Consider the following 18,581-nt stretch of genomic DNA (forward strand, 5'->3'; position numbering starts at 1 on the left):
CAGGAACCTCTTTTCAAGACAAGAATGGACTCTGGTTTCATGGCAATTCAAAACATAATCAAGATTCTCCTCAGAATCTTCCTTTTTAGACAAGAATGGACTTTGGTTTCATGACAATTCTTGGCAAATGCTTGCTTTATCACAATTTGGTGTAGTAGACCACATTTGGCAACCGTTGATTGTGGCAACTATTGGCAAGATTCACTTATTAGAAGTTTAGAACTCTAACATTATCATAAGTACGGAAGACTCAAGCTCCATGATCTAGATATATCACAAATCCCACTCTTGATTATGTAGTATATATGTAGAATCACATGCCAAATTGTTTACACCACCATCTAGAAGCTTTAAATGGTCAGAATTAGTTGAGTTGCCATTCCTTGGATTATCCCCCAAATGGAAGGTATTAAATCTACAGAGACCAACTGTACATTACAATCAACTAGCAGCAATATTTTTTTTTTTACACAAGGTTTCTCATGGAGTTATTGCATATTCCAGCGATGTTTGTTACTTCGCCTGATGCTGGTTACCAGCACGGCAGCACCTGATACATTCCTTCTCGCACGGTTCTGCTAACCTGCTCACACAGAAAGAAAGGGGATTGTCAAGGCCTTGTTTACTTCCACCAAAATACCCAAAATTTTTCAAGATTCTCCGTCACATCGAATCTTTAGACGCATGCATGGAGTATTAAATATAGACGAAAATAAAAACTAATTGCACAGTTTGATCGAAATGTACGAGACGAATCTTTTGAGCCTAGTTATTCCATGGTTGGACAATAATTATCACAAACAAACGAAAGTGCTACAGTGTCGCGGAATTTGTCTCTTCACCAACTAAACACGGCCCAAATAACAATTTGCGTCAGTGCTGTCAAGTAATACTCAGTACAGAAAGGATATTTGTAATCATTTCAAGACGCAACTGCAATTGCATGTATTTTCTTCTCAATTTTAGCAGGAGATGTTGAGATAAAATTGGCATATCCTGGGACCCTAATTGTCATAGTCTAGCTGCCGTGTGGGCCCAAGCCAGGCTGTCAGGTGGAGTTTCAGCTACAAAAGGGAACCGAGAAGACAACCAGAAGATAGAATCCCAACCCCTAGCTACTGTTCTTCTTCCTCAAGTCTCTCTCTCTCTCTCTCTCTGTACCGGGTTTCCCCTTCTATCGATCTTCTCCAACCCTATAGTGCTTCTCTGCTCCGATTCCCGTTGCTTGCTGAACTCCAGACCTTCCTCTCCCTGAGGTCTTGCACCCTTAGGCCTTGTTCGGATGTAGTCGGATTCGTATCAATCCACATGTGTTGGGGTGGATTGGAGCGGAACTTGAACTAAATTCCACCGCAATCCACTCCAACACATGTAGATTGAGGTGAATCCGACAACATCCAAACAAGGCCTTAAACACTTGTTGACCCGAGAACGCGCCATCAGCCCATCACACAAGCATGTCACGTGCCATCACAAAGGACTCCTTGCATCAGCCCATCACACAAGCATGTGAAGGGCATCCTGACCCTGAGCTCTACCCCCGCCCCCCCTCATCCTCCCATCCTTGCTTCAGTACTTCTGTGGCGCTTATCGTCTGTGCAAACTAGTCTCCTAGATCTCTTGAGTTTTCTTTCCGCCTCACACCATGCACTTTCTGCTGCACTTTCAGGGTGAAGCTGCACATATTCTTATCAAATTTTGGTTGTAGACAGCTTAGCATATATCATAATTTAGCACTTGAATTGAGTAGATGTTGATTATGGAATTGAGACCCCCCTAGTTTAAGGCACGCTTTGCCAGTAGCCCCATGGAGACAAGAGGAGGACAACAAATGAAATTGGGTAAATAGGGCAAAGGGGAAAAAAAAAGGTAAAAGTATATAATTATTTCATAGATGCAACTCGATGCACTCAATCGGTTGTGGCCCAACTTTTCCAGTTAGGGGGCAAAACTCTTACAACATCCATGCGAAAATACAATTCCAACCTAGTTTTACAATGTCAAAACTGACCTAGACAGTTCTGAAAAACAACCTGCGGTTGTGCAACTACCCAAAAAAACTATAAATATCTCATTCGGACTCCAAAATAGACTTCTATACGCGCATTTCAATCTTTCGCAATGGTGAAGTCCAATTCATAAGTTGACAAAGTTTGCAAAACCGGTCTGTTTTCCCAGAATCAGACCAGGTTAGCCAATTTTGGGTGTGAACATACTTGATCAACAATGTCATCCTGCAAAGAACATAATTAATTTTCAAGATACTTTGTTCATGGAAAATTTCAAAATCTCAGCTTGTTGCATTAGGTCACATCATGAGAAGATCTAAGAAAATGGCCATCCGCATCAATGCATGTGGCTGCATAACTTCAAAGAACTTGTAGCCCTTCACATGCATAGAGTTAAATCCACAACTACAACTTCAAAAGAACATGTAATCTTCTCCTGGCTTAACACCTTTTTAGAATAAAAACACTTCTTCAGCCAGTTTTTTTGCCTCTTCATAGAAACTCTTGTGGGGGTTTCTCTCTCCACATTTTCTTGTTTTTTATTTAATAGATAGAGAAGTGGTAGTGTGCAAGCATCCACACTACTCCCTCAACCCTCCATTCCAAATTATAAGATGTTTTGGCTTTTTAGGTAAATAACTTTTGCTATGTACTTAGATATATGCTATCTCTAGATACATGGTAATTGATAAAAGCATATATTTAGAAAAAGCCAAAACATCTTATAAGTTTGTAATGGAGGGAGTATATTCTTCTATGTTAGATTAAATTTCAGGGAACAAAGTTCCCTCTGCTAAATTATCCTAACATCCCATGGTGGGATTACACTTGCATGGTATATATTATGCAGGAAAAGGTGCACTATCTGAGGGAAAAATAATCAAACTATTAAAAATTTTCCACATGTTTATGGTACAGGAATAATGGGACATTAGTATTTACCACTTGCAACATCAGATGCCTCAGCAAGCCTTGTTATTGCACCAACTAGAGACCGCTCTTGATCCTGAAGGCATTCTGAGTTAGACAAAACTGAAAATTTCCTGACTTGATCAAGAGGAGAGACGTCCCCTTGACTTCAGTCTTAAAGAAGGGGCCCCACTGAACCCGGAACAGGCAGGAACCTCACGCGCGCACGCTTCTTTGGCGGCCGCGGACCCATCTACGCAGTTTCAACAGGGAGGTGGGCACACAACCATGCAGTGATAAGATAGTTTGTACAATCAGACTTACTTGCAATGCTTTCTTTGCCCACTCTACTTCCAGGGGATCAGGATTGGTAACGCTAAAAATTTTCTTTACCTGCATGAGCAGATGCAATATTAAAATTAAAATTACAAAGCTCAAGATCTGCAGTGTTTCTAATCAGAAAAAAAAATTGGGGACGTTCATTCGAACTAACCACTTTTATCAGGCTCCCAGTATGAAATATATTGATATTGTTGTAACTTCTTGTCTCATCAACATTTTGTGGAGGTAGAAAATCCTTCTTGGATACATTCTTTTGGAAACTTATTCTTCTTCCAGGAACAGGCTTCGGCCCACCATGGCTAGTGGACTTCCCAGCACCACGAGTTTGAGCACCGTGACTTTGTAAATACATCACAGGGTCTATCCCAGACCCATCCTCTTGCCATCTTATATCTTCCTGTCCCATCTTTTCTTGAGAAAAAAAAGCAGTGGTTTAGCACAATTCCATCAGATAATAAGTCTTCTTATTTTGTAATTTATGCTTCTTCTCAGAATGAATAATAGGTCTTCTTTTAAATAACATGAGTACAAAACAACAAACATTTCAGATACCGAGCATAGTTAATACAGACAAGTCAATTTGAAAGCAGTAAGAGCAGGTATAATAATGGGCTTATAGCCAAGCTAATGCTAATGTGGAGAAGAGAGACGATAGCTTGGCTCTCATGCAAGCACTAAGCTAGGTACGAATGCACAGGCAGTGGTGGGCCCAAATAGCAAGTGTTGTGTGGAGGAACAGGAAAGAGAAGCTGTCTTAGAGACAAGTATGAGACAACTATTTGTATAACTTGGCTCTTATCACTTGGCTTATAGTCAAGCACTTGGCTCTATTATTGACCTTGCTCTAACATCTCTGGGACATCTCAACACGTTCTCCAAGAAAAATTGTCCAGAACTAAATGGATGGATTTAATATGCATTATCATGATATGCCTCTTGTCTAAAAGTTTCCAGATTCCAAGTGTGTTAATGAATTGAGTAGCAATGACTAAACATATAAAAACAGCACACTACTCCAAACCAGTTTCCATGTGCTGCCAACGATGTTACTCTATCTATATAACTAGAAGGATACCCTGCATGTTGCTGCGGGATTTTCTTAGAAATAAAACTGTTGGATGTATGAGTTAGACCTATATATGTTCTTGCTTCGGTTATTATCAAAATCTGGCAAGTCAATAAAATTAAAAGAATTAGATATAATTATTTTTGAACGCAACAGCCGGATGTTTGCCTATCAATTAAGAGGGAGAGTTATATTTACAGGAAGTGGAAAACTCATAAGCACACCCAAACATAGCTGGGGAGCCCAAACAAAGGAGCCAATCGAGCCACTACAGATTTTGCAGACAGTGCACCCTTTTGTGTGTTTCCATGCTTTCTTTGATCATCCCCGCAATTTGTATGGTTGTGGCGTGATTATTCTCGAAAATCCTGCAGTTACGCTTGAAGGGATAAGCCTGAGTGTGGTTGTGTTAGATTCAGAGAGCTCTCACTTTAGTTGTAGAGGTTGTCAGGGCTGATCACAGCCATTCTATCTTCTAGCACTTTAGTTGTTGAAATTGCACTTTAGTTATTTTGCTTTTAGCTGTAATCTGTACTGTTTTCCCTATATATGGAGCAACCAGCAGATGCCTTAAGCACTGGCAGCCAATACTAAATTTCTCAATTGTGGTTTGTAGTCTATCAACGCTCTTTCCAAGGTTCAACGATGTACAGGAACTTGGGGTCTTTGGGGATTGAATGTGTTACATGTATATATCTGTTGTGTATTTTACCACTATTGAAAGGGCTTTTGTCCATATTGTGTACAGACCTTACCTTTCCCGTTGGGGACTAGAATACAAGCTAAGTTGCTATTTTTCTGACATGGTATCAGGCTCTAGAGTCTAGATCCACCCACAGTTGACAGCCGCTGTCACCGTCCAGCCGACTTCCCGGCAAACAACTACTCTTCCCCACCCATCTCCCTCCCCTTTTCTGCCTCCGCAGGTTCAGCGGGCTCTGCCAGCAGCTACCGTCACTTGCCGTGCATGCCTTGCCTGCGGTTGCCACCTCCGCTGGCCATGCCCTTGCCTGCGGGTTCCACCACTGCTGGTCGTATGAGCCCCGCCCCGCCCTTCCGCGGCTGCCATCGCCGGCCGCTCGCATCTCACCCACGACCCCTTACCTGCTCATCGTATCCCCGTATCTACATTCTGCCTTGGCGGAAGCCTGGTCTGGTGGGTACCTTCTGCATGCTTTGCTCTTGCACCTGTGAGGTACTTTGCTATTGAGCCTATGAAGTTCCAAAATAAGAAGAAAAAGAGAGTGCGAGCTCATAGTCTTCATGGCATCCTCCATTTGTCCCGGTGTTGTCCCCGTTCCTCAGTTATATGCCTGGTCATCTTCAATGGCACTAATTGAGGTGTGTTTGTCTTCCACATGGAGGTTCACATAGGTGCTCATCAGCTTTGGGGAATCTCATGGGTGAGCAGACATGTCCTGCTCTCCCAACACCACCCACCTACCCACCGGATGTTGATGATGATGATGCTAAGAGTGTTTTCCTTGGGGCGTTTAAAGCTGAGATGAAAGGATACCAATCTTAGCCCAGTGTCTATGAGACTTGGCTGCACGAGGAGGCCTGTGCCAAAGCTCTCCTGCTTGCGAGCACAGAGATCGACCTCTCCATGTCTCTCAGGGGCCTCACTGCTTGCCACCTGATGTGGGCTCACCTCCGTTGTAGTTATGAGATTCGTAAAGAGGCGATATACCTTGCTGTCGTTGAGGAGCCTCAGGCGCTTCGTCAGCTAGACTCTACCATTGAGGAACTTGCCGGTGTTGTGAGCACCACTAGAGCTAGGGAGAGACACTTAGTCTTCACGAGTTCCTTTATCGGCTTTGTCCTGACTTCAAGACTATTCGAGCGCAATTGTTGACTTGTCCTCCATGCCCATCGCTTGCCGAAGGGATACTTGAGCTATGAGCCAAGACACGCCTTCATGCTGCTAGTGTAAGCAGTGCTCAATAGCAGCCATCTATGCTAGTTGCCATGCCCTCCCACAATGAGCGGGCTTACCAAAAGAAGAAGCGCGACCGGAAGGGCCAAGGCCCACGCTCTTCTCCATGCTCGAGTGGCTCTTATACTTTATAGGCCCCTCGTTCAATATCTGGCACCGAGCAAGAGATCCTCACCCTATTTCGCCATCTTACTGCCGCAGCATAGACCTCGACGCACTTCCTCGACGCACTTGGACTACTGCTCATGCTTCTGGTTCTACTCTTACTCCTCATCTAGGTATATCATCCAAGTGGTTCCTTGACTCCGGTGTTTTTTTCATATGACTTCTGATTTGACTCATTTATCTTCGATGTCACCTCCCAATTCGCCTTTTGGTGCTCAATCACTAATGGCACATCTCTTCATGTTGTTGGACATGGCATTCTTTCTACTTTAGCTTTTCATGTTCCTTATGTTTCACAAATTCCTAAGCTCACTATGTAGTTGATGTCTGTTGATAACGGATATCGTATCATTCTTGAAGTTGACCCTAGCTGTGTTCACAATCTTTGTGTAGGCCTTCTAGTGGGGGATTGGGCCTGGGCATCATGATTCTTAGGGTATTTGGGAGCTTGATTGATTGCATCTCCCTTCGCCCACTTTGTCCATCCAGTCGTTGTCCAATTCTCATGCCTTCGCGTCACCTACATCATCTACCACTACTTTTGCGTAGTGGCATCATCATCTAGGTCATCTATCAGGTTCTAAACTACTCTCTCCATTCATTTATCTCCTTTATGTAAGCAAAAAGTTTTTTTTCAAAAATCTCCTTCATATTAGCTTAGAATTTGACTGCATTTATTACCCCTTTGCTCCTCATTGGCTACCACTTGCCTACATTTATTGCCTCTTTGCTACTTATTGGATGTTCCTTGCCTGTGACTCCTCGTATACGCTCAGCCCGCGGTGGTTAAATGCAAACTGAGTGCTTTTGCTCTGCTCCTTGGTCACTACGTCGAAGGCTAAAATGATGGAGATAAATGAATGGAGTATCCACTTTAGTTGGTAGCAGTAAGTTAGGACATGTTTTCTAGTGACAGTGCTCTCCATTGTATAGGTTGCAAGCTTGGAAAACAGCTGTGATTTTCCTATCCTTCCGATGACCGGTGAGTTTGTATCCCAATGCCCTTTGATCTTGTTCATTCTAATGTATAGGGTCATGTTCCTTTTGTGTCCAAGGACGTCATTGATATTATGTATTCTTTATTGATGGTTATTTGAGATTCACTTGGATTTATTTTATATCTTCTCATGGAGAGTTTCTCTCTATTTACTAGCAATTTGCCACCATGATTCGTACTCATTCAATTCTCCCATTCATGCTTTTCATGCTAACTCTTCTGGTGAATACATTTCTTCTGCTCATTGTCATTACCTTGTTGATCTGGGTACTCTTGCTCATCTCCATTCATGCTTTCGTGCTAACTCTTCTGGTGAATACATTCCTTCTGCTCATTGTCGTTGCCTTGCTGATCTGGATACTGTTGCTCATTTTTCTTGTCCTGGTGCTAATGCTCAGAATAGGATCGATGAGCCTAAGCATTGTCACATTCTTGAGACTGCTTGTGCCCTTCTGATCTCAACTAATCTTGCTCCTCATTTTTGGGCTAAGGCTGTCCCTACAGTTTTCTTCCTCATAAATCAATAACCATCTTTTGCTCTTCAGGGATGCACTCCCTACAAGCGTCTCTTTGGCACCCCACTACCCTATAACCATCTTCGCTGCTCTGCTGTGTCTGCATGTACTTCTCCCACCTTGTGAGCGCACCAAGTTAACTGCCAGTTAGTTGAGTGTGTCTTCCTTGAGTATAGTACATAACATAAGGGCTATCCCATTAGATGAGGATCTCTCAGGAATGTCACATATCGTTGCTATTATCCTCGCCTTCCCACTAGTTCGTCCAGCATAGCTGGTGAGTCCCATTTGTTCCACACCTCAACCAACTGGTCTTCTCCATCTACCCATCTTCCCATACTACTCTACTTCTCCCACCTTCCTGTCGTCATTCCACCTCCATATCCTGTTACTCCACCTCTACCTGCCCCTCCCCTTCCGGTTGTTCCACCGCCACCTCCGGTGTTCCCACCACCAGCTCCACCACTTGACTCTTCTCTGTTTTCCTTGGACCCCTCTAGGGCCTTCTCCTAGATATGATCTTCGGGATCATAGTACCATTCATCCTCCCGACTGTCATGGCTTCACTTCTGCTACTCTTGTTGAGCATACAACTTATCAGAAGGCTGCTGCACACTAGGAGCAGCAACATATTATGGATGAGATTGTTGTTTTGGAGCACAAACTAGCGCTTGGGACCTAGTTCCCTTGCCACCCAACATCACTCCAATTACTTGCAAGTGGCTCTATAAGGCCAATGCTCGCTCCAATGGTTGTTTCAGTGCTATAAGGCTTGTTTTGTGGCACAAGGTTTCCGGCAAGAGCAAGGTCGTGACGTGGCTATGATGAGACTTTTGCTCTAGTGGCTCACATGACCACCGTTTGGACTCTCCTTGTTGCTTCTGTTTGGCAGTAGTCCATCTCTAAACTAGATGTCAAGAATGCCTTTCTCAATGGAACTCTGGGAGGTGTACATGCAGCCACCTACAGGTACTCTATCCCTCGTGGCATGGTCTGTTCGGTTGTGTCGTTCTCTTTATAGTCTCAAAGAGAGTCCTCGGGCTTGGGTTTGAGCACTTCCCCTCTGGTGTAACTAACGCTAGCTTCAAGCCCAGTAACCATGACCCTAACCCTGCTCTCTTTGTTCACACCTCTTCTTGTGGTCGCACTCTTCTTCTTCTCTATGTCGATGACATGCTCATCACAAGTGATGACCCTCAATTCATTGACTTAGTGAAGAAGTGCCTCAGTGAAAAATTCCTAATGTCTTATTTGAAAAATTCCCAATGTTTAATTTGGGTCCTCTTCGTTACTTTCTTGGCATTGAGGTCACTTCCACATAAGATGGTATCTACCTCTCCCAAGAAAAGTACATACATGACTATTTCTTGTGTTGCTCTCATTAATCACAACAATGTTGATACACCTATGGAGCTCGGTCTTTACTTGTGTCCCACTAATGGTGGGTCTCTTCACAATCCCACTTGCTACCATCACCTCGTTGGGAGTCTTGACTATCTTAGGATCACCCATCCAGACATCTCCCATTCTATCCATATCTTGAGTCAGTTTGACCCTGCTCGTCCATTGCTCACCTTCTTCGTGTTCTACGATATCTTCGTGACACCACCTCTCATTGCTTGTTCTTTCCTCGCACTAGCTCCCCTCGGCTACAAGTGTACTCTGATGCCACTTGGGCTAGTGATCACTATGATCATCGTTCTTTGTCAGCCTATTGTGTTTTCCTTGGCTCTTCCTTAATTTCCTAGAAAACAAAAAAAGCATATTCTTGTTTCCTGTTCGAGTGTTGAGGCTGAGCTACGTGCTATGGCGGCTGTCAATGCTGAGGTGACTTGGCTATAGTGGTTACTTGAGGATTTTGGTGTGTCGGGTACTGGACCAACTCCTCTTTCTTTGACAGCACCAGTGTGATCAGTATTGTTAGGGCCCGGCCTACCCTATGGGCATCCCCATAGGGCTCAAACGCCGCTCCCTATGTGCGGTCGTAGTGGCGAGATGATGGAAGCGTGTTAGTGGGGGCAGAAGAGATCCTAAACGCAGCGCCAACATTTTCGTCGAGGCAAAAGGGTCGACCCCCACTCGCAGGAATCGTAGCCATGACAAAATGGTGGTTCCTTTTTGTAGAGCCAAGGGATGGCAAGCTCAGGGTCTGCCCTATTCGCTCTGGCAAAAAGGGCAAAATGACTAGCGTGTCATTTCGCACAGACAAGATGGTAGTCTCAACCAATTTTTTTCGATTGGCTTATAGTTCCTAATCAGTCTGGTACCAATTAGGACGATCAGGACGATTAATCGACCTCTAGTCGGCCTAATCGTCCAGCATATAGCAAGAGTATGTATCATATATGTATGGTATATATATCATATACTATATATTTATATAGTAGACATCAAACATCAAGACTATATTTCTAGGGAGGGAGTGAGATGCACACAACAACAGCAAGAAAGAGATGCAGCTCGCAGCTGCACACATAGCTCACGGCTAGAGTGGGAGTGAGGACTGAGGAGAGAAAGAGTGGGGGTGAGGTTTATAAGAGAAACCCTAATGGGCCTAGCCCAAATAAATATAGCCTAGTAAACTAAAGCAGCCCATCTGCCTATTTAGTGTTGATCGGCCAAGAGACCTAATCGGACAATTAATCATGAGTAATCGACGATTAATCGGACGATCAGGTTTCTGATTGCTTTGATAGAATCGGAGGGCCTAATCGAGTGCTAAGTGCTGATAAGGACGATTAATCGTGATTAATCAAACAATGAGAAAACATTGGTCCGACAACACCCCCATTGTGGTGCGCCAAACTGCGTGTGTTTTTGGTCTCGCGAGTAGACGCGTCAGTTTCGCTGGGTCTGCGTGGCGAGGCGCCGGTGAGGACAATAAGGTGGCCCGAACCATTCGCCAGTCGAATAGATAACAATCGTCAAGAGGAGCCCATCAAGGGACAAGACGCAAGCAACCCCTATCTGTCGGGACCCACCTGGTCGGTAGAATGGCAACACGACGTGGGGCCAAGTGGGGACCTAAGGGCTAGTGCCATCTGGGGCGAGCGACACCCCCAAAATGCGGATGAGTCCTAGGTCAAAGGAAATATGCTCCGAATATGTAGTGCTCTTAAGCAATACGGGCAATACAAGTTTCATCATTTGAGTGTTGTCCATTTCGTTCTACTTCAGAGTGTTCGCTGGCTCGCGCAGCCATTAGGTGTTCGAAGGCTCGGGCCTAGAACAACAAGTATTGCTTGGGATCCTATGAAGCATGAGCCCACCAAGCATATTGGAGTCGATGCTTCTTACATGAGATCGATAAGGTTGTGTCTCTCCATCATGTGCCTCAGAGATTCAGCTCGCAAATTTCTTCACTAAGGCAAAGACTCGGGCACACCATAGTTATTTGCTCTCCAAACTCAATGTAGTTGACCCACCATGAGTTTGAAGGGGGTGTTTGATGTACATATGTTGTGTATTTTCCCAATATTGTAAGGGGTTTTGTGCATATTGTGTGCAAACCTTATCTTCCCCTTTGGGGACTACAATACAAGCCGGCTTGTTATCTTTCTAACAAAGTGTAGAGAGTGATCCCACTAGTCTACCAAGGAGATGAAGTTTGCATGTTGTGTCGCATCAAGTGCACCAAGTCTTTCTTAGCATCATGTTTAAAACCAATGTGACAATATCTAAATATGACTAAAGAATTCTTTAAAAAAAAAGATATTTCTAAAACTAGTGATCTTAAATTATAATTTGCTCGTCCAACAGCACTTTAGAAAAAAGGTTGAGGAACCAAAATCCAAAAGATTTAGATTTCATAGACAACATAGAGGAAGAATGTCCACATTGAAGAAAGGATCATGTACCTTCTTAAGATCAACCCACTCCCAAGTCTCATTTGATGTATTCATGTCGTGAACCAGCGCGTAAAGGCCCTGCAAGGAAATTCCTAAGAAAGAGACCACTTTAATTAAAAGTAAATGCAACTATGGTGAGACAGAAACACACCGTTTCTTGATTGTAATCAGATATAACTACTTCATAGAAATTATTATCATCAGGCCAACGATTCATGGCTTTACGGCCAATTAATGGGTTGACAGTCTGTGCTTGAGAAAGTTCAGCAGCAGGACAACTAGGAAAATATCTATTCAAATGTGGCCTTCTTGCACTAAGACCTTCTGAAGATGACATGGACTTCACTGCAGAGCCCCCAGGTACCTTCTGGCCCTAGAAGCACATAAAATTCTGTGAAAGAATCAAACAGAAAGTTTTCTTTTGGAAACAATTTGTCTAAATAAATCAGCATACTGTTTTTAGCCTTTTTCCTATAGGTCCCGGTGGAACTTCCTTCGTAGCTGTTGAAGATGATGGGTGTGTTGGTGCAGCCACCTGCTGTGAATGCATCGGAGGAGATGGCGCAGGTGAAGCAGTGAGGGGTTGAGATGTCTTTTGCCTCTTGCGGGCAGAGGTAGTATGAATGGACAAAGGATCATATACTGGCTTAGGATTATTGGGCGCCCTTGCATCAAATCTTCCTTTTGATCTCCATTCACTTAATTTCAAGGCAGAAATTCAGAATGCTGGAAAGAAGACAAATTTGTGGATAGGCATCGGTGAAGTAAAGGGGATATTACATGCTACCTTATGCTGCGAGTAAAATCATCATTGTTGATCCTGTTTAATAGCTGCCTATGTTCTTCATCAGATACCCTTAGCTCCTCCCTTAGTTCTGTTATGAGACCTTCTTTCTCCTGAAAAATTGTAAAGTTAACCTCAGGTCAATTTTGAGGGGGTGATTTAACATCATCACCAAAACTAAATGTGTTGAAATAGTTTAATGGTCCCAACCCATGTAATGGTATCAGACTGTGCTTTAAATGCACGAAGAACCGAACAATATGCTTCTTGCTCAAGCTGATGAATTTGTGCTTCCATAGCTGTCTGTGCCGTATCATGTGAACTAGTAGGAGTAATTGCTCTTCCATTACCACTGACATGCTCAGTGCCCCTCATATCTGTACTATTCAAGTTTGGTGGTGGAAGATCATCATCAATTCCTGCAAACAGCACAAAATGAGAAACCTCAACAATTTACTGAATATATCTGCTCTAGAAAAGAATTATCAATGCTACAAGTAGAGCAGACGAAATAGTTCAGTGATCTATTTTATGAGGTAATAAATAAACAGAAACACCAACACACACTTCAATGAATGCAAGAAGGTATAGTTACTTAGTTTTTTTTTCTCGATACGCAGGAGAGCTGCGTGTCATTGCATTAAGACAGGAAAAAACGGACCCGTACAAGAAGCGTCCCCCCACTCCAGCCCTAGCTGTGGGGGTGCTAAGTTACAAAAAGGCTTAGATCACCAAAACACAAACACAGGTAGGACCTGACCCATGACACACGAACTATTGACAACAACAGCTAGCTAGTTACTTAGTTCATAATGAGCATATTTTATCAATTACCTAAAGTAATCTTCAATATTAATCAAAACACAATAATAAAAATGTTTTTGACCATGTCTAAGCACATTTTTTATTAAGAGGAAGAGAAAGTTATAACAAACAATACTAGTAAGCCTAGGGTTACCAAGACCAACACAATCCTTGCAAGACTAGTCTCACAAGGATCACTAAAGATGTTCACAATTGGGTACTTATGTGAAAACAATCGGTGACCAAACGCTGCTGAGCACTAAGAGAAGAAACTAGTAAAGCAACACGACTCTCAACTAAAAGCTCCACTCCCAAGAAGCAAAGACTACCACATAGCCCACCAATTGAAGCGAGCTCAAGGAACACAGTAATCACATCCTCATGACCATGGTATTTCAAGACTGCTCGACGACACCAATAGTTGATGGCACGAACTCATCTATAAACAAAATTTCTTGTACAGCTTATAATCCTTTTTCTCCAACAAAAGCCCACATAAAACACATAAAAGTGTTGCACCCCAACATTGTTTGCATATACCCCTCTGATGGGTACAAGCCCTAGCATCCTGAGAAATTCATACTAACACATAAAACACCAACTGCTTTCTGTCGAACATCCACCAATATTAATTGTACAAAGAATTATCTTATTCACCAGATCAACTTTGTCAAATGACTCAGGATGATTCAGTGTTCTGTCTTCCTCCAATAATCAATTGCCATAGTACCATTATTGACTATTCTGGTCCCCAATCATCATAAATAACCCAACTAAACAAGCATATACTGTGCGCAGTCACTAGTAACATGAAAGAGAACTGAAATGGAACAAGTCTGCAACTTAATCCAAACCCTATAAGGTGATATATAGTTCTTTCCAATATCATATGTACTTACACCAGTATCAGGAAAACATATAAATAGTAATACAGTTTCAACAAAACTAAAGAAGGTGAGTAAATGAGACACGCTGCAATCGATTAAACTAATGGGCTCAAAGCTGTAAGAAAATCTGAATACGAGTCAAAGACAGAAACAGGGTACATTCTTATACCAAATTCCTGACCTATTAAAGGAGGCCTAAGAAAATCTTGAAAGTTTATTCAGTTTTTAATGTTAGGCACAGCTCATGCTGCACATAGGCCAACTCCACAGTATTAAAAAAAGAAAGAATCTAAAATCCTCACAAAAAAAAACTCAATAGTTAAAACCTGTGCACCTAGTGAATAATTGCAAAGACCAAACGACTTGGACAAGATTGAAGGGAAAATCTTGAAAAGAAAAGGTAACCATTCTTGTGATTTTATAATTTTTGTACCAAAACCAAAATCTATTTACTATTTCTGGCCAAGAAATCATAAAGCTGTGCACACTGTATAAGACAAGAATGAAAGATACTCCCTCCGTCCCAAAAAGAGTGTCGTTTTAGAATTTCAGTCATCTTGTTTGATCATCCGTCTTATTCAAAATTTTTACATAAATATTATATATTTTGTTAAGACCTATTTTATCATTAGAGATACTTTACTAATGATTTATTTATTTTATAATTTACATAAAATTTTTGAATAAAACGAACGGTCAAACACGATTTCTAAAAGTCAAAACGTCACTCTTTTTGGGACGGAGGGAGTAAAGCTTAGCAGCAGCAACCAAGAGAATTTCCAACAATGCAGAACAAGCAGCAAGATCACAACCTGCCAGTAGTTACATATCAAGGTTCTACCTATGCAATAAACAATGCTAACCACTGGACAAATATGCAGTAGTATGAATGTGTGAACTGGTACCATTCATTGGTCTCCCGCTAAAAACAGAACTAGCTCAGCAAATATTTCTGACCTGGGACATTGGCAAATGCAGTGGTGCCTGAAGCATATTATGTCATGTAGAAACAAACTCATGGATTTCACATATAAGTGCACAGTCAGTGTTTGAAGTACCGGTCAGAAAGTTGTTATTTTTCACCTTCCACATTTGGCACAACCCAGAAGCTCATGATTTAAAGCAATCAGTAAGGTCACAAGAATGTGTCATCGTTATAAAATCAAGGTGCTATGGCTACCTACACAACAAACCAGCTTATTGTACAAGTATGCAGTACCATCAACTTGCGGACTTGCAACACTTGCCGATTCCCCACCATAAGTGGAACCAAGCAAGTTTGGTGGCCAAACATTTCTGCTCTGGGACATCAGCATCTCCATCTCCAATGGCGTCTGAACCATCTTGTGTACTGTGGAAAGATGAAACACGCCCATTTTTTATTTCACATGTAAGTGTGCAGTTAATAGTTAAAATAATATCATAGTTTTCTGAAAGATCACATAAGAGAAGAGTTCAGCACTAATTATCAAAATGAAGGTGCTACCTATCCAACTCATGCTTACCGTCAGATGGCTGCGCAATACCATGAACTTGTGAATTTGTAACCTTATTCAGTTCCCCACCATAAGTGGAATCAGGCAAATTTGGTGGGTGGACTTTTCTGCTTCGGGACATCAGCAGCTCAAGTGACGTCTGCATCATCTTGTATACTGTGGAAACACAACAATGGATGTCACATGTAAGTGCAGGATAAACATTTAAGGGCACCGATCAGAATGATATTGTTTTCACCTTCTGGGTTTGCATCAAGCCAGGAATGGGCACCTCTCGAATCGACTATATTCTTTTCAGTACGAGCATTGTATCTGCAATTCAGTTCAGATGGCTCTGAACTCCCTTGCATTTCCAAACACTTTATGTGAGGCCTGTATTGGTTCCTCATTACATTAGCTGCAAGCTGTGCTTCAGAATCTGCAGTGTCCATTCGGCAGCCAGCATCATCATGTTTGTAACTTCCTACTAAAAAAAAAGGCGTGCAGAGAAGTTGTTTTGGCAACCATATACATAACACCTGCATTAAGGATATTGATCGAGATTCACCAGCATCAAGGCACATTTACCTTGTGGGTGCGGTGAGTAACTGTAGTTCACATGCTGATGCTGGCCACTTCGATTGGTAATATCTGACAGAGCAGCCCTATCATACCGCCTTCCGAATGCTGACATTTGCAAATGCTTGTGATTTGTGAGACAAAAATCACTTGATCCTACAGGTGACCAAAGGACAGAGTTATGTACTTATGTGAGGCAAAATTCACTTGTTCCTGCAGGCGCCCAAGGGAAAATTTATGTTTCACTGTTTCGGCACAAACTTGCTTGAGTGTTATACCCCGGCTACATTTGGAACACGACCAAAACAACCGAGAAACTGGAAGAATAAATTTCAGGCCACTAGTAAATTGCCGTCATCAGAAGGCGAGATGTTATTGTCGGTGTTCTTCACATTAGTCCTAAGTGGTTATCTAATGCATTAGTCCCGCAACTACTTGAATGAATCAAAGGTGGCACTAGTCGGAATACATTAATCTACTGGTTTACTCGCGTAATCGCAAAACTGGCATGAAAACTCACAAGTTCTGGAGCCCAGCAGTGGCGCGGCGACGTTAGTGGCTCCAAATTCGCTGGACGGAGCGGGGATTGGCGAAATTGCCGTCGATCAGTTAGGGTTAGGGCACTGGGCACCGGCGGCGGCGTCGAGTGCGGCGCGCCTGAGATAAATGCTGACGAGCGTCGTGGTGGATCGGACTACGGAGAGAGGGAAACGGCGAGGCGGCCGAACTGAGGAGGTGAGACCGCCGTCGGTGCCAAGCACAGCGCGGTGGCCTCCGAGAGCAAGAGGAGGGAGGGAGAGGAGTGATCGAGGGAAGCAACTGCGCACGACGGCACGATGCATTTGCACTTCGAAACCGCAGTTGGCAGTTGAGGATTAGCACTGAGGTGAGGACATGCCGCGCCACACGCTCACCTAGTAGCATTTTGATTTTTTGAGATTTGAAATTCAAACACCTATCACCTGTAGATCCACGTATGCATCCGGTTAATGACCTGCTGCCTGGAACGTTTTGGCCGTTTATTAATCTGCTCCACATCTGTCTCACAAAAAAAAAAAAACTGCTCCACATCTCTCCAACTGCCTCTGAACCTAAACTCTAGTCCGATGACCATCGAAAGTAGGCCTTGTTTAGTTCACTCCAAAAAAAAATCAAGATTTGTACTCACATCAAATCTTACGACTCATGCATATCTCTACAACTAAAAATTATAAAGATGATCCATCTACCACATCCATGGTGAAGCCACAACTCCCTTTTTACTGTGTCATGATAGGCTATCCATCAACCCAGGCCTCATTCACCCATGCATGCAAAATTGTTTTAGCGAATTTAAAAAAGTCAGAAGATATACATTAAATTTTGATTGCACCATTAAATTTCTTATAACAAATTCTTTAAAACAAGATCACACATGGATATATTTAGATAAAATTTTATTAATGAATATTTATATTATAAAGATAAAATATTTTCTTTTATTAAGTAGAGACAATATTCTAGGTTCAACAGACAATGTTATGTCTTTGTAAAAAAATGTTATCGATTTAGAAGAATAGTATTTTGGTTTTAGGTTTATAAAACTGATATTACAATCTCTACTCCTAAAAAGAATCACTCAGACCCGTCTACCGTCGCCGCGGTGAAGCCTGCTAGCTATTGTTTGCGCCGACATGTGGGCCCCTACGACGCCTCTTCCGCACACGCCCCCACTTGGTCGTTCGTCTATCATCCAGGGCAACCAAAAAAGGTTTTTTTTAGCCATTACGCACGGCGCTCGCGAAGCGAAGTGGCCCTTAGCGAGGTCCCTGGCACTGCGGCATTCGTGACATGCCATTGCCACGCGCGGACCAAGCTAGCGCGCTGCATGCGGTGGACACGGATACCAGCTGCCACAGAACCGACCAAATTATAAGAGTTCAAGTGTAGAAACGATCGACAAGCAATCAAGTTTTCAAACTTGAGCCCATATAATCCCAGAAGGACTTCAAACCAACTTGCAACAAACCAAGATCGTAATAGTTCAACACAACACAGCGAATGTTACATAGTCATTCATTGCCGTCGAAGCGGCACCACATCGGAGTTACTAAGTTATTACAACATATGTTTGAAGTAGCGGAAGCAAAATAATTACACACACTTTCCAAGGTTCATTTCACAAGTTCTTGTTCAGCCAAGGTCTCATGCCACCTATCCAAAAGCAACAGGTACGAAGTAGTTAGAGAACCGTGCCCAACGGTTAGTCCTCATCCCCAGCGGAAT

The 18,581-nt window shown here is 42.7% G+C and overlaps 1 protein-coding gene across 4 annotated transcripts; it reads right to left on the minus strand.

The window, feature by feature from the left end:
• Nucleotides 272-17,184, minus strand: LOC8063462 (protein EMSY-LIKE 3). Of its 4 annotated transcripts, none has more exons than XM_021452722.1 (14): nt 16,837-17,184; nt 16,326-16,472; nt 15,997-16,224; nt 15,768-15,914; nt 15,482-15,613; nt 12,782-12,990; nt 12,575-12,684; nt 12,242-12,485; nt 11,939-12,160; nt 11,797-11,865; nt 3,412-3,666; nt 3,243-3,311; nt 2,952-3,015; nt 272-583 (listed from the first exon to the last, which is right to left on the minus strand). In XM_021452722.1, exons 2-14 carry the CDS (start codon nt 16,429-16,431, stop codon nt 579-581), a joined length of 1,860 nt encoding a protein of 619 aa, XP_021308397.1. In that variant the 5' UTR covers nt 16,432-16,472; nt 16,837-17,184; the 3' UTR covers nt 272-578. The 4 variants fall into 4 exon arrangements, with proteins under 4 accessions (XP_021308397.1, XP_021308399.1, XP_021308398.1 ...); XM_021452724.1 differs by lacking the exon at nt 272-583 and adding an exon at nt 1,867-2,234 and having other exon boundaries at nt 15,997-16,176; XM_021452723.1 differs by lacking the exon at nt 272-583 and adding an exon at nt 1,867-2,234 and having other exon boundaries at nt 15,997-16,221.

The sequence above is a fragment of the Sorghum bicolor genome, chromosome 2 (genome assembly GCF_000003195.3).
Source record: "Sorghum bicolor cultivar BTx623 chromosome 2, Sorghum_bicolor_NCBIv3, whole genome shotgun sequence".
Taxonomy (NCBI): domain Eukaryota; kingdom Viridiplantae; phylum Streptophyta; class Magnoliopsida; order Poales; family Poaceae; genus Sorghum; species Sorghum bicolor.

Excerpts from the sequence above, each read along its gene's own strand:
- LOC8063462 (XM_021452722.1), bottom strand. The coding sequence starts at position 16,431 with ATGTCAGCATTCGGAAGGCGGTATGATAGGGCTGCTCTGTCAGATATT. Across the intron at positions 15,915-15,996 it reads GCTTGATGCAAACCCAGAAG|TATACAAGATGATGCAGACG; the intron begins GTGAAAACAATA and ends GTGTTTCCACAG. Across the intron at positions 3,312-3,411 it reads CTGGGAGCCTGATAAAAGTG|GTAAAGAAAATTTTTAGCGT; the intron begins GTTAGTTCGAAT and ends CTGCTCATGCAG.